A 14,593-nucleotide genomic window follows, 5' to 3' on the forward strand; every position below is an offset into this window, starting at 1 on the left:
ATATGCCCTAAAGTGGTCCTCACTGTGGGTCTCACAAGAGTTTGCATTATTAGAAGATGTGGGGAACAGGGAGATGAGAGGAGGTTGTTGTATCCCAGCTCACGTGTTCATAAAGGAAAACGGGTCATCCGATTTGGCATGCTCCCTGAGAGATGTGGTCATCCTATACTGTGTGAGCTTGCCTGGGCATGGAATCGGGACCCACTGCTTCGTGACGACAACCACAAGTTCTACGCAGGGGGACAAAACAATTAGCAAGGCTGTCCAGAAGAACAAGTCCTTTGGTCCCTAGATGGTCCCCCCTGCACCTCCTCCCTCCAGTCCTTCAAGGGAAGGCCCAGGAAAACACTGTGTTGAGCTTCCCTTTGAGGTTTCCTGGCTACCTGTCTAATGTCTAAAGCACAACTCTGGGGATGGTTCTGTCAAATGTATCACTCTGTTTGCTGAAAGAGTGTCCTCAACAAATTGTCAGTACTCCATAAGCCTTATCTCCTTGATGGTCCAACCGGAAATGTTTGTTGCTCTCTGTGAAATGATCTTGGGCAGCTGATGATTTTTACCTTTACATCCTATAAGTAGATGACCCATTCGTGGTAGAAAGTTCTTCAGAACCAAAATTGGCAACGACTTCCAGGCAAGCACCTAAGACATCTTGGCAGACATCTTAGGAGCAAATGACAGCAATAGCTTATGTACCCTTGGCTTTTTTGGAATCACCTATTTAAAGAATTCCATCTTAAGAACTGGATGTATCTTGGAATGTTACTTTAAATGATCTCTGGAGCATGGTGGGGATTTTACACAAATAAACCCCGTCCATGTAACATAACGTTTACGGAGTTACTTTTTCGAAGTTGGTGACAGTATTTTCTTAGACATTCATCCCAGTGCATCACACGAACCCTTGTTTGTTCAACACTTTCATATTTCATCTTTGTCGTTGGGTCCAAAGTCTGGATTAAAATGTAAAAATAGGGGAGCCTGGCTGGCTCAGTCAGTTAAGCCTCCGACTCTTGGTTTTGGCTCAGGTCATGATCTCAGGGTCGTGAGGTCAGGCTGTGTGCTGGGCATGGAGCCTACTCAACATTCTCTCTCTCCCTTTCCCTCTGTGCCCCCCTGCCCTCGCACATTCACACTCTCGCTCTTAAAAAAAAAATGTAAAAATACAGTTTTAGTTGGGGGAAAAAAAGGATGTTCTAAGATTGAGATCCGTAAGAACAAAGATCTGAAAAATCATAGATAATCCATGAACCTGCTTTGTAGGGAGACTTTGCTACAAAGAATAAAAATCGTTATTTTTTAATACATATAAGGCTTTGAAACAGTCTTATTGAGAACAAAAAACCCTAGTGTTATCAGTTTGACTCATTTTAAAATGCTGATATTCTACCATTTTGGATTGACTAAAAACAGCAATTTTATGTGGTTTAACTTAATACACAAACTATGAGTTACTCTTTAGATGGATTCAGAATATGAAGCAAGCATTGCACATGGTTTCTTTTTTTTTTTTAAAGATTTTATTTTTATTTATTCGACAGAGATAGAGACAGCCAGCGAGAGAGGGAACACACAGGGGGAGTGGGAGAGGAAGAAGCAGGCTCATAGCGGAGCAGCCTGATGTGGGGCTCGATCCCACAACGTCGGGATCACGCCCTGAGCCGAAGGCAGACGTTTAACTGCTGTGCCACCCAGGCGCCCCTGCACATGGTTTCTAGCAAAATGGGTTCGATATATGGGGCATGAAACAGGGCAATCTTATTAAGATTAATAAACTTCATAGCTTTCAATCTGCACTCACAGTGAGTACCATCCCATCAACTCTTCACCATTTTTCATTTTTCCAAAGCAGAACTTTAGCAGTAAGCATCATCTGACTTGCTGAACAGGAATTCTGAAATCTCATGACTAATGAGCACTTTAAATTTGGAATGCCAATACTGCTCAGTAGGTCTGAGATAAATGCTTTTTGCCAAACTAATAAGATTTTAGCTGAAGTTTATTTAGCCAATTTCCTCATTTCCTGACAATGAATGCACTTTTAATGCACATGATTTGACCCCCAAAATTAATATCACTTTGATGCAGCAACTAAGCATTTTCTGTGTCTGTTCATAAGGTCACTTTTGAAGGAGGGACCAGTTCTGACCACATTTGGCCTGGCATGATTGCACAGTTAAGGCTTTCCTCAGAATAAAATTGCCCTTCCTGTAGACTCCTGATGACTGCACCCACGGGTGCCAGCTCCCAAGGTCAAGGAACCATACTGCAGTAACAAACACATGAGGCTTAAGTCATCTTTTTGAATTTAAAGTCAACCACCAGCCTTAACCTGTAGGCGGTCATCAATTATGTTCAGACTTCCTATGCAAGCCCCAGTGGAAACCTGTCATCCATCATTTAAATCTGATGGACCAAGAGAAGAATGACTCATGCCAATCTGATCATGAGGAAAACACCAGGCAAACTCCAAAAGGGACACCTTCTTAGAACACCTGCCTCATCCTCCTGAAAACTCCCAAGGTCATGAAAAAGAACTGTTGAGAAATTGTCACAATTAATCTTGGATTCGATTCTGGACAGAAAAGACCATTAGGAGTTGAAATCTTATATCCACACCCAAATCTGCACGCTGATGTTTACGGTAGCTTCATTCATAATTGCCAAAATATGGGAGCAACGAGATGCCTTTCCAGATGTGAATGGATAGATGAACTGTGATACATCCAGACAATACAATTCTATTCTGTTGTAGAAAGAAATGAGCTATCAGGCAATAAAAACACTTGGAGGAGCCTCAAAATTATAAAGCTCAGTGAAAGAAGCTGATCTGAAAAATTGAATTCTGCATGATTCCAACTATGTGACCTTTGGGAAGGCAAAACAAAAGAGGCAGTAAAAAGATCAGGGATACCCAGAAGTTGGGGAGACGGGGGAGGAATGGGTGGAGCCCAGAGGAATTTTAGGACGGTGAAACTATTCTGTATGATGCTTTAATGGTGGATTCACATCATTATGTATTTGTCAAAATGCATGATTGCACAACACCAAGAATAAATTATAATGGAAACTATTGATTTAGGGTGATAATAGGCATCAATGTAAATATATCAATTCACCAAATGTGCCGCTCCTATAGGGGGTTGACATGTGGGCGATGTGCCTGCGTGCGGAAACAGTGTAAGGAAACTCTGTACTCACTAATCAGTTCTGATATTAACCTAAAATTTCTCCCGAAAACATAATTTATTAATAACTAAAAAAAGAACAGTAGGTGAAATTTAAGGAAATCTGAGTAACGTATAGACTGTAATAATATATCAATACTGGTTCAATAGTTTTTATAAATGAAACATAGTTATGTAAGAGGTCAATGATAGGGCAACCTAGGTGAGATGTGGGGCAATGGAAGTCTCTTTGTAATTTTTCTGTAAATCTGAAATTATTCTAAGATTGAAAAAACATTTTAATACAATGAGAGGAAAAAAAAGAAATAAAGAAAGAAGGATAGGGGAGTTTTTTAGTGTATGGGTACATTAGTTCATTTCTAATAAAAATGACAGAAGTCACCCTCAAGTAATTCTGCTCTAATTGTGTAAGCCACTGAACTAAGCACTTTTGTCATATCTCATTTAAGAATGACACAAACTTACAAGGTAGGTACAACTCTCCCTCATTGGCAGATGAGATAATCTGATATTCCAGGTTTAAGTAACTTGTCTAGAAAGTTTCTTATCTTGATCATGCTTTTATTTGTGTATTTGTAGAAACAGAGTCACAACAGAGTTGTCATGATTTGAAGTGAGGCCACTCTGGACTGATGCTTGGAATGCAGAAGCATTATGTCATGATGCTATTATCAGTATCATCTTTGTCAGCTTGATATCTTGAGGGATATTAATATCTTTAATATCACTTTCTTCAATCATAAAATAGGGTTAATGTCTCACCAGTTTGATGAAAGGATAAAAAAATTTCAGTTATGTAAATATTTCTAACCTTCAAATCCCCACAGAGACCATCGTTATGACATTAAGGCAGTGTTCAGATTTCTGATTCCTTGAACTCTTTTTTTTTTTTTTTAAAGATTTTATTTTTAAGGGGCCAGTTAAGTGTCTGCCTTCGGCTCAGGTCATGATCTCAGGGTCCTGGGATCAAGCCCTGTGTTGGGCTCCCTGCTCAGCAGGGAGCCTGCTTCTCCCTCTGCCTCTGCTGCTACCTGCCCCCCCCCGACTTGTGCTCTCTCTCTCTCAAATAAATAATCTCTACAGCCATCATGGGGTTTGACCTCACGACCCCGAGATCAAGAGTCGCATGCACTACTGACTGAGCCAGCCAGGTGCCCCTCCTTGAACTCTTTTGCCTGATTTCCTCTCTATATCATCACTTCCACGTCCCATCTCCGCTGGGCGGTTAGTTGGCCAAAGACACACCCTTTTTCAGATCAAGAAAAGACACATGACCCTGGGCTACACATGCTACTTGCTTTTCTTTTTCTCAAGGGCTATTTAGTCTGAATCAAAATGTGAAGGAAAGGGAAATCTTCAATGTAAGTCCCCTCCTGATACAGACTCACTTTCTTGTGTAAGGCTTGTGGATTCTCTAAGGTGTGAGTTTGCTCACTCTTCTGTGTAAAAATATTGGAAATATTCAAAAGCCCCACTGATGGCAGGAATGGCAAGTGGGTGTTGTCCCTCATGCCAACACTGGTAGATGACTAGTGGCTTTCTGCACGACTGGGCTGAAATGACTTCTGAGGCTGCCTCCATGCTCAGCAGGAGTGCTCAGACTACTGGTAATGTCTACCAAGGCACTGAAAGGGAAAGTGATGGTTCCTAGGTTGCATATTGGTCACCCCCAGCCTGTGGAATAAAACCTCAGCTTTGCATTCAAGACCTTTCTTTGACTTTGAGATCCTATCTTCCACCTTCTCCTGTCACAAACCTTCTCCTTAGGCAACTAGTTTACTTACTAATCCTCAAACAGATTAGGAACAGTTCTCTCCCATGAATCTGATATGGCTTCCCTAATGAGCTAAGTCCTACCTAGCCTCAAGGAAGTCTTTCTCAATGGGCTAGTCAACAGCTGTGAAATTCCAATATAACGTATGATCTGCATTTGTTCCCATTAAACTGAGAACCTGTTGAAATGTAGATGGGTTGTTTTTTGGCCACTTTTCCTCCATCTCTGCTCCCTGCAACTGACTCAGTGAATGTACCAGGGAGGGGCTGTCAGAGTTCTCCTGGGCTCTCATATGGGGCTAGGGATGAAAGGTCATGNTCTCTTCTATGACAAATGGAAGGACCCTGCCTGAGAATGAAACTAGACAGCAGAGAGTACACAGAAGACAGGGAGAGATAGAGTCAGAGATTCAGAGGGAAATAGAGACAGAGAAGAGACTTTTAAGCTTTTGAATCTATTTGTATGTGAACCAACTTTACTCCTTCTACTGCCCAAACGAGCCAATAAGTGCTTTTGTCACTTAAGCTAGTTGAAGTTGAATTTTTCAGCTCATTACCTCAACAGTTCTGATAAAAACGCCTACACTATGCCAGGAACTGCTGTGGATAATGGGGACGTGGAGGTACATAGAACGGCAGGGCTGGGTCTTTCTCCTCACAATGTAGAACTGAGACAGATTCAGGTCTCAGAACCGTAAGGCAACATCCAGAATACTCTGCTGGGAGGTTAACCAACAACAGACCCACCACCAGTTCAGGCTCTGTCATCCAGTGTTGAGTGTTTTGCCGAGGGACTTGGCTCCCCTGAGCCTCAGCTCCATGTCTGTACCATGAAGATCCAGTGTGGACTTTTCTCTTGTGGTTTGTGTGGGAAAAAGTCAATGAACCTTTACATACTTCTCCAGGAGGCAGTGATCTGCTTCATCCTGGGAGCATGGGGAGGCAGTTGGAACCTGCTGCAGCCCGCCTTGCTGGGGCTCCAAACCTCTCCAGTTTCCCCAGGGCACTGTAGGACATTTTCTCAGTATACTGAGATGTGAAATAATACAGCCTCAGCACAATGTTGGCACATATATACACTAACTGGGAGTAATGATCTATTTTTCTCCATGAACATTCATGAAAGGGTGGGGGGCATAGACAAGGATGAAGGGACCAATGACACCGACAGGGAGGAGATGACATTTGAGCTGGATTTTGAAGGACAAGCAGCTGTGTGCCTTGCAAAGTAGGACTGGAAGGGCATTCCAGGTAAGGGAAACAGCAGGATCAAAGGCAGGAAAGGAGCAAGCAAGTGCACCAAATATTCAGGAAATTTGGGGGGAGTGGTTTAGTGTGGCTAGTTTGGTATGTGTGTGCACGCGTGTGTATGCGTCTGCAAATGAGTTTTGAGTGCAGATCGAGCCAACAGGGAAAGAGCTGTACAGCCTAGTCTAATCCTGTGCCACCTGTTTGGAACACAAAGATCAAGAGAGAACATGGAATGGGATCACAAGAAGGCTGAAGGTCCATGGGAAGCCTGTGGGGGAGAAGTTCCATGATCTCTGACAAAGCTTAGAGACGCTTCTCAGAAAAGATCCCGGAGTCCATGTGTTTCCTTCTAAATTTACTTTGTGTTCTGACCTACAGTCTTCCTCCAGAAAGAATCTGGCTGCCTCTTAGAATCAAGATGAATTTCTCATTTTTTTCAGGAGATCACCTTAATTTCTTATCTCCCTGTGGAACAAGGCAGCTTCATCTTGCCTACATCCAAATAATCCTTAAAATAGCACATTGTGAGTGCCTGTTGATGGAGGTGAGGGCTTCAGTGGGGGTAGTGGTCAGAAAATAGTGAGGTCATCCTATTTATGCAATGATTTATTTTTAAAAGCATTGGTTGCGGGCTTTCTACAAGCCCAGCACTGTGCCACAACAGGCTCCAGAAATCAGTTAGGCATCATCCTTCCCTTCTACCTCCCAGTCTAAATCCAGTGTAGGAATTCACCCAACCCATTCTGGTTCACTTTGCCCAGTCAAGCTGAATGACCTCCCCTCCTTCATGACTTTCCTTAAGGTCTTACTGCACCCCAAATGCCCCCCTCACAAACCCATTTTTGTCAGAGTGTCCAGACCCCACACATGTTGAACCTTGAATCAAATATCACCCTTAATGTTACTTGCCATGTCCTTTTTCATTGTGTGGTCACCTGAGTCCATGTAGAACTGGGTTAGAAATCCAGCAAATGGCGGGGCACCTGGGTGGCACAGCGGTTAGGCGGTTGCCTTCGGCTCAGGGTGTGATCCCGGCGTTGTGGGATCGAGCCCCACATCAGGCTCTTCCGCTATGAGCCTGCTTCTTCCTCTCCCAATCCCCCTGCTTGTATTCTCTCTCTCGCTGTCTCTATCTCTGTCAAATAAATAAATAAAATCTTTAAAAAAAATAAAATAAAAAAAAGAAATTCAGCAAATGGAGCTGGAGGAGACTTTGGCAATTGTCATACCTAACACCTCAATATCCAGACGAACAGAGACCAGAGGGGAGAGTGACTTGGCCAAAACCAAGTTGGTGACAGAATTGGAGCAAACTCATGGTCAGTGCTATTTAAATTCCCCCAAAGAGCTGCTTCTTAGTCTTAGTTTTTAATATGTGAGAATTTCTTATTTACCTCAGTTAATTCAACATCTAGTCTAGTGCATGGCATACAGCAGGTAATGCTTGTTTAATGAGTGAATGAAGGAGTGAATGAGGGAGGAATGAGAATTAATTTGGCTAAGAGAATGGTGAAAGAGGTTTTGATATTCAAGACTTAAGTCAAGGAGAAATGTGAATAGATAGGCTGCTGGTCTAGTAATTCCAGGGGCCAGAAGGATTCTTGATCTCGCTCCTTTTTTTTATATATTTAAATTCAATTAACTAGCATATAATGTATTAGTTTCAGGGGTAGAGGTCAGTGATTCATCAGTCTTACACAATACCCAGTACTCATTACATCACGTGTGCTCCTGAATGTCCATCACCCCTTGATCTCACTCCTAAGCAGAGAGGCATGTGTCAGGGTAGAGGAATGGTCATTCTGCAGCCCTGCATTGCCGAAATGCTGCTGAGCACTGACTCCCCTGCTCTTGTCAAACAGGTTCTCACCAAGCTGAAGCCATGGGGATCCACAGCCTCACTCTGTTCTCCTTCTTCCTTCTGGCTGCTCAGGTATTCTTGCCGGAGGGCAGACAGGAATTTTGTAAAGGGCAAAGCAGCATAGCAACCAAAGATCAAGGGATCATCTGGGCAAGTCCAATATGTGCAGGGAAGCTGGCAACGAAATACATGGTCCTTGGCATGATTGTCACCCCAGACCAGGCCACATGTCATTTGACTGTGTTGTAGCATGAAGACTGTGTGCCCCCAACTGGACCACAAGTTTTCATGTGTCCCTGCTGGTAATCCAGCTTCCTGCATGGAGTGTTTTAAATCCGAGATAATGTACTCGACAAATTGCTCATTCTGTGAGTCACCAGAATAACATCCATGAGGACTCCAATCTTGTCCTGGGGTCAAGGCTGTACAGTGGTAGATTTCTGAAATCCAATCTCAAATTGGTATAATTCACTCCGATCAACAATCCAGCTATAACAATGTGGAACTCAACCTCTGGTGGCCTATCACAGTCAAAGCGATGACCCCAAGTTCTAAAAATGTGAAACATTACTTTCCCAACCAGCAGATGTAAACTATTCCACCCTTCCTTTAAAATGTGATCCAAGTCCTAGAGGCCACCCCACAGTGCCCATCGTAACTGAAGAAACACCCCCACAGAGCAGTTGGGGGTGGAAGAGACCACCACCACACAGCCGACCATGATCACAGAGACCACCACATAGAGGTTATCACTGCCAAATTCAAGGGTAAGAAAAATTCAAATATCCTTACGAAGGATAATTGTAAGGATAATTCATCAAAATGATGATGTCCTCACCCATATCATCAATACTTACATTTATCTCTCACTTGCCATGCGCCAGGCACTGTGCTAAGCTCTTTCCATGGAGGCTGCATGCATTCATTCATTCACTCATTCATTCAACATGTAATGTATTGAGCACTGACTCTGCCAGACTCTGTCCTAGGGGCTGGAGATACATCGGTCCACAGCAGATGAGCGCATGGATACTCTGCCCCCATGGAACTACCAGAGGGGAAAGTGATGAAAAACTCCCAAATATACAAGTAATAGAAAAAGTAAAAGATAGAGGGGTAAAAGTGATAGAGAGTAGCCAATATTAGATGAGATGACAGGGGAGGTGTCTCTCTGGAGGTAACTGTTGAACCTACTATGAATGAAGTGAGGAGACAACGTGGGTGTTTTTATAGGGTAAAGAGGGAATAGTCAGTACAAATGCCCCGAAAGTCATTGATTAGTTTATTTATTATCTACTGTGAGCTCCTACTATGTACCAGACACTGTTCTATGGATAGGAAATAACAGCAAAAAAACAAACAAAAAATCCCTCTTCTCACAGTGCTTATATTCCAACGACTGGCTCATGCTTGCCACGTTCAAAAACATCAAAGATTGCAGAGCCATTGTAGGGCAGGGCCCAGGACCTGACCTTGGAAATTTACCTCCACACCACAGACAACTGAACCAATATCCAATTCCCTCCCCCATCTTCTCCTAGCCACACCACTGGAAGGGCATATTCCTGAAAGTCTACACAAATTGTCATACCCGTCCGTGGCCCTCCTCTTGCACTCATACATCTCGGTTTCACATAGTTTTGAGATAGAAAAAGACTGTTGAACATTTCAGGGGTCATTAAATAATAACTCTGGTCTAGTCTGAGTGACATAAACATTGAAGAACTGACCAGACTCAATTCAAGGATCTTTTAAGGTCATTTCCAGCCCCTGAGGTGGTGCTGTTTCTAGTTCACTCATGGTGTTTGGCCACTGGCAGAACTGGGAGGTTTGTTTCCAACATGGCGGAGTTTCCTAGACTTGGGCTGGAGGTTTGCCCCTGCTGCCTCCCATACAACATCTCTGTGCCAATTATTTAACTCTTCTGAACTCCAATGAGTTCATCTCAACAATGGGGACAGTGAAACTCACCTTGAAGGGCTGCTGTAAGACTCACATCGGTCAGTAAATCTAGAGCACTTAGTGCCCCACTGCTTGCACAGAAGGTGTTCAACACAAGGGATTGTCTGAAGTCCACAGCATAAGACCAGTTGTGGATGGAGTTCAAAATTTCCTTATGTAAACTCTTTAAAAGTGTGAGGGGGTTTTCCCCCTAACACAATAAGCAAAGAAGAACAATAATTATTGATAAACGTATGAAAAGTCCAATATCAATATCACTAATCAAAACCACAATGATTTACAACCTCACAACCATTAGGATGGTTACAATTTAATAAATAAATAAAATGACAAACATTGGTGAGGACGTGCAAAAATCGGAACACCGTTTATTCTTGGTAGGAATGTTAATGGCACAGACCCTGTGGAAAACAGCATGAGGCATTTTCTCAAAAAAATTAAAATTAGAATTATCATATGATCCAACAATTCCTCTTCTAGGTTTATACTCAAAATAATTGAAAGTAGGATTTCTAAGTTATCTGTACACCTAGTTCACTGCAGCATTATTTATAATAGTTAAAATATGGGAGCAACTTAAATGTGCATCGACAAAGAAACAGATAAATAAAATGTGGTATATCCATGTAATGGAATATATCCAGCATTAAAAGGGAAGGGAGTTATTTTCTTTAAGGAAGGGAATTCTGACCTGTGCTACAACACAAATAAAGCATGAGGACATTATACTAAGAAAAATAAGCCAGTGATGAAAAAGCAAATACTGTATGCTTCCACTTATACAAGGCACCTAGAGTGGCCAAAATCCTAGTGTCAGAAAGTAGAATGGTGGTTTCCAGGGCTAGAGAGAAGTGGAAGTTATTGTTTAATGGACATAGGGTTTCAGTTTTGCAAGATGAAGAGAATTCAAGAGATGGAGGTGGTGATGGTTGTACAACAACGTGAATAAACTTAATACTACTGACCGGTTACGTAAAAATGGTTAAGATGGTAAACTTTACGTTATGTGTATTTTACCATAATTTAAAAAAAATAAATTTTGTTTGCAGATGAAAAGAAATTACACTAGAGCAACTACGTATATGGGAAAAAATACATATGGAAAAAATAAAAATTACCTCGCTCCATACATACACATTCACTGAAAATGAATTCTCTACCTAAGTGTAAATGGCGTTCCCTCCCCAGGTGTTAGGTATGTGCTTTCCCTTCACAATTATGTAATCTGTTTGTCTTAGTCTAGCCACTACTACATCTCCCTTTGCCAACCAATTATTCCCTCGCACCCAGACTTTTCGTCCAGATGGGTCAGAGCCATAGGGGCAAGGGCACCATAATAGAAGTTGCGATAGTCAATGTTATCACCGACTGCTTCTCAAGCGAGCCAATGTAAGAGTACTCTGAGCTGTACAGATTCTATCTACTGATCATAATTCTCATACTGTGTGATGCTTTATATCCAGCTATCAAAACCTGGTAGTGTGGAAGCAACACCCTCTCCATGCTGTCACCAATGATGCCACCTGATGATGAAAAGAGTCTTGCTTCCCACACCATAGGGTTGGTGGGAAAAAGAAAAAAAAAAAACCAGTGGTTGGGTTATTAGGGTGGAATCCTGGAGATGAAGAGCCAATCTTCCCATACCCCTACCCTTCTGTCCTAAGCCTTTCCAAGCAACATCTTCAAGGGCAATATTCCTTCTGAACATCACCGGCATTAACGCTCACACTGTCTGGCTGTATGAGTTGTCTGAAACACTGATAACGTGGTTTATCCAACAATCCTTTCCAGTCAGTTCTTCTCAAGTTTATTCCATCACTTGATGAATCCACAGGCCTCGGAATAAGAAAGAATGTGAAATGTCCATTGAATGTCATATTCATAAGCTCATTGTCAGAGCCTTTTTGCTATGTCATGACATCACGTGACCAGAAGTGATCCACATATCTCATATACATGGCACAGCTTAATCTCAAGTGCTACTCTGGTGTGGCCACCATGGGCCACATGCACAAGAATGGCACCTCCTTACAGGGTTGTTAAAAACGAGAGATGCCAGAAGCAGCACATGATGGCAGTAGACGACAAGTGTGTTCAATTTGTCAGTCATGAACAACCCAAGACCTAGAGGTCCTTGTTCACCTTCAGGCAGCCCCCACGGTCCTGATAAGCCTCCTTGGATAAGAGATGGAGGCCCCTCCTGACAGTCAGCTCATTGTCCCCGGCCAATAATAGGTGGAGGTACTAATGCTGCCCCTGGGCAATGAAGACGGCATCCGCCATATTGCTGCAGTCTCATCCGAGCTTGTACTTTCCCACGGGCCCCCACATGGGGTACAGAAAATGTTATGCAAGGGGCGCCTGGGTAGCTCAGTCGTTAAGCATCTGCTTTCAGCTCAGGCCCTGATCCCAGTGTTCTGGGATCGAGCCCCACATCAGGCTCCCTGCTCCCCTGCTCGGCGGGAAGCCTGCTTCTCCCTCTCCCACTTCCCCTGCTTGTGTTCCCTCTTGCTGTGTCTCTCTGTCAAATAAATAAGATCTTTAAAAAAGAAAGAAAGAAAGAAGGAAGGAAAGAAAGAAAATGTTCTGCAAGCTTGCAGCAGCAACTTTCCAGAGCACTTGGTTCCAGAGTGGTGTCATTGTCAACTACTAACAAGGTTGCTCAACAGAGCCGGAGAGGGGATAAAAGCTTTTCCTGGTAGTTAAGAGTCTTGTCTAAGGGAAGGGCAGTGGCTTTGAATTTAGCCGATTGGCAGATGGCCTTCTACCACAGTAGGGTTTCCAGACTTGTCACTCGCACTACAGGGCAACTGCACCCAGAGGACTCCGTCAGCTTTCACTGGGAACTCAGACCCAGGCATCCTCAGACCTTCCTGGGAGCCATCTCCAGGGAGCCAAAGCCTCCCGGGTGAGTAATCAAGGGAGAGACGATGGGTCCCTAACGATGGGGCACTACCTTCTTGTGGGAAGAGCACCTGTCTCTGGGATCCGACTTGCTGTTCTGGAATGTTCCATTTCCATTTTCTATGAGAAATAAAAATGTTCATTTTCCCAGGATCCGAGGGGTCCAATGCAGGAAGGGGACACCTGGACACTGTGATGTGTGCCAGGCGTCCCTCAGCCACTCACCGTCCACACGTGTCCAGCGCGAGGCCAGCATGTGGGCAGGAAAGAGGAGCCCACGGGGGGGACTCTGGGCTGAGGCGCCTCCAACCGCCAGAGGCTCCACTCAGCACACTCGCCTGTGCCAGATCGTGGGCTTCCACCAAGGTCCTTGGGGTTTACGGGCCCCAAGGGAAGTGGGCTGTGGGGAGGCCTCTCGCACACCTGAGCCCCAGGGCCCAGGCAAACCGGGCAGATTTTCTGGTCCTACAGCAGCCTCAACAAATTACCTGGATGAGGCACATATTGTCTCTGATCCCCAAACATCCCAACTAAGTCTGGAATTCCCACAAGGCTTGTGAGGCCTGTAGGGGTGTGGCTTTTCCTTCACTGTCTTGCGGCCAGTCCACAGTCCTCCTGAGTACTCACTGGAGGCTGGTCCCCCGGGCTCTGCCCCTAAGCTGCTGTCACCTGCTCTTCATGGAGCTCATGGGCTTGATGTCAGGGCAGTCACCCCCTCCGGGGGGGAAGAGTATGAGCATTCAGGGCCCCTGGGACAGGACAGCAAACGCATTTATTTGCAGGCCCAGGGAGCTTCCAGACAAGTGATCTCTGACACTTCGTGCCAAAGAGATTGAGCAAGAGGCAGGAGCCATGTCCAAAACAGAATCCTGCCAAAATGCATAATCGATATAGTTGAGGTCAGAAGTCTTTCAAGGCTGGGGGTTCTCGAGGCAACAGCTGGATTTTGTTCAGGATAAACCACTTGGAAACACCATTTTGGATTCACGTGAGGAAGCAATGAGCTTTTGGTGTGTGAAGCCCACAGGCTGGCGTCACCCACCTGACACACTGCTGCTTCACAGGCTCAGGACCTTGTGAGGGCACATCGTCCGTCCGGGTTTCATACAGGAAATCTATTTGTCAGGTTAATTGAGTTGATGGATTTAAACCAAGGGGACTGACCTCCTCTTCTCTAATATATACTCCTCCTCTCACATTTGGTGATTCAAAGTTGACATGACCATGGGACAGAGGAAGCACAGACCAGTTACGGACCTTTTAACAACCATCCCACCGCCTGCGGGAAGGATTTAGGACGAGCCTGGGAAGTGCATGTATTATGACTGGGGTCTAACTGCTTTGAATAAAATGGCTAAGAAAAACGTGAGAATGAAAAATCCTTGCAGTGCATCCACTTGCAAATATCTGGGTCTGTGCGTCCCTGAAAGACTAAAGTTTGTAATCAGCACAGAGGAACCCTTGGAAGGACTTCTTTCTGCCTGTAGAGTTCAAGTCGGATGCCGTCTGGGACGCAGCTGGCAGGTCTTCTGACTGGTATTTTAATAATATATATTTTTGGGGGCGCCTGGGTGGCTTCGTTGGTTAAGCGTCTGCCTTCAGCTCAGGTCATGGTCCTGGGCTCCTGGCCCCTAGTAGGGCTTCCTGCTTAGCT

General features: G+C 44.2%; 1 protein-coding gene across 6 annotated transcripts in view; it reads left to right on the forward strand.

The window, feature by feature from the left end:
* The window catches only part of FGFBP1 (fibroblast growth factor binding protein 1), a 52,751-nt gene that overhangs the window by 17,242 nt on the left and 20,916 nt on the right, over nt 1-14,593 (forward strand). For 3 of the 6 annotated variants that reach the window (XM_034672079.1, XM_034672078.1, XM_034672081.1), the window contains one exon: nt 12,841-12,943. The exons of 1 other annotated variant lie outside the window; for it this stretch is intronic. Coding sequence is in view for 2 of the 5 variants with exons in the window: in XM_034672078.1 (XP_034527969.1) it covers nt 12,841-12,943 (103 nt within the window). In the remaining 3 variants the exon portion in view is untranslated. Of the gene's footprint in view, nt 1-8,074; nt 8,146-12,514; nt 12,944-14,593 lie in introns of those variants that run through there. 2 more of the 6 variants (XM_034672077.1, XM_019796427.2) reach the window with 2 other exon arrangements.

The sequence above is a fragment of the Ailuropoda melanoleuca genome, chromosome 11, assembly GCF_002007445.2.
Source record: "Ailuropoda melanoleuca isolate Jingjing chromosome 11, ASM200744v2, whole genome shotgun sequence".
NCBI classification, from domain to species: domain Eukaryota; kingdom Metazoa; phylum Chordata; class Mammalia; order Carnivora; family Ursidae; genus Ailuropoda; species Ailuropoda melanoleuca.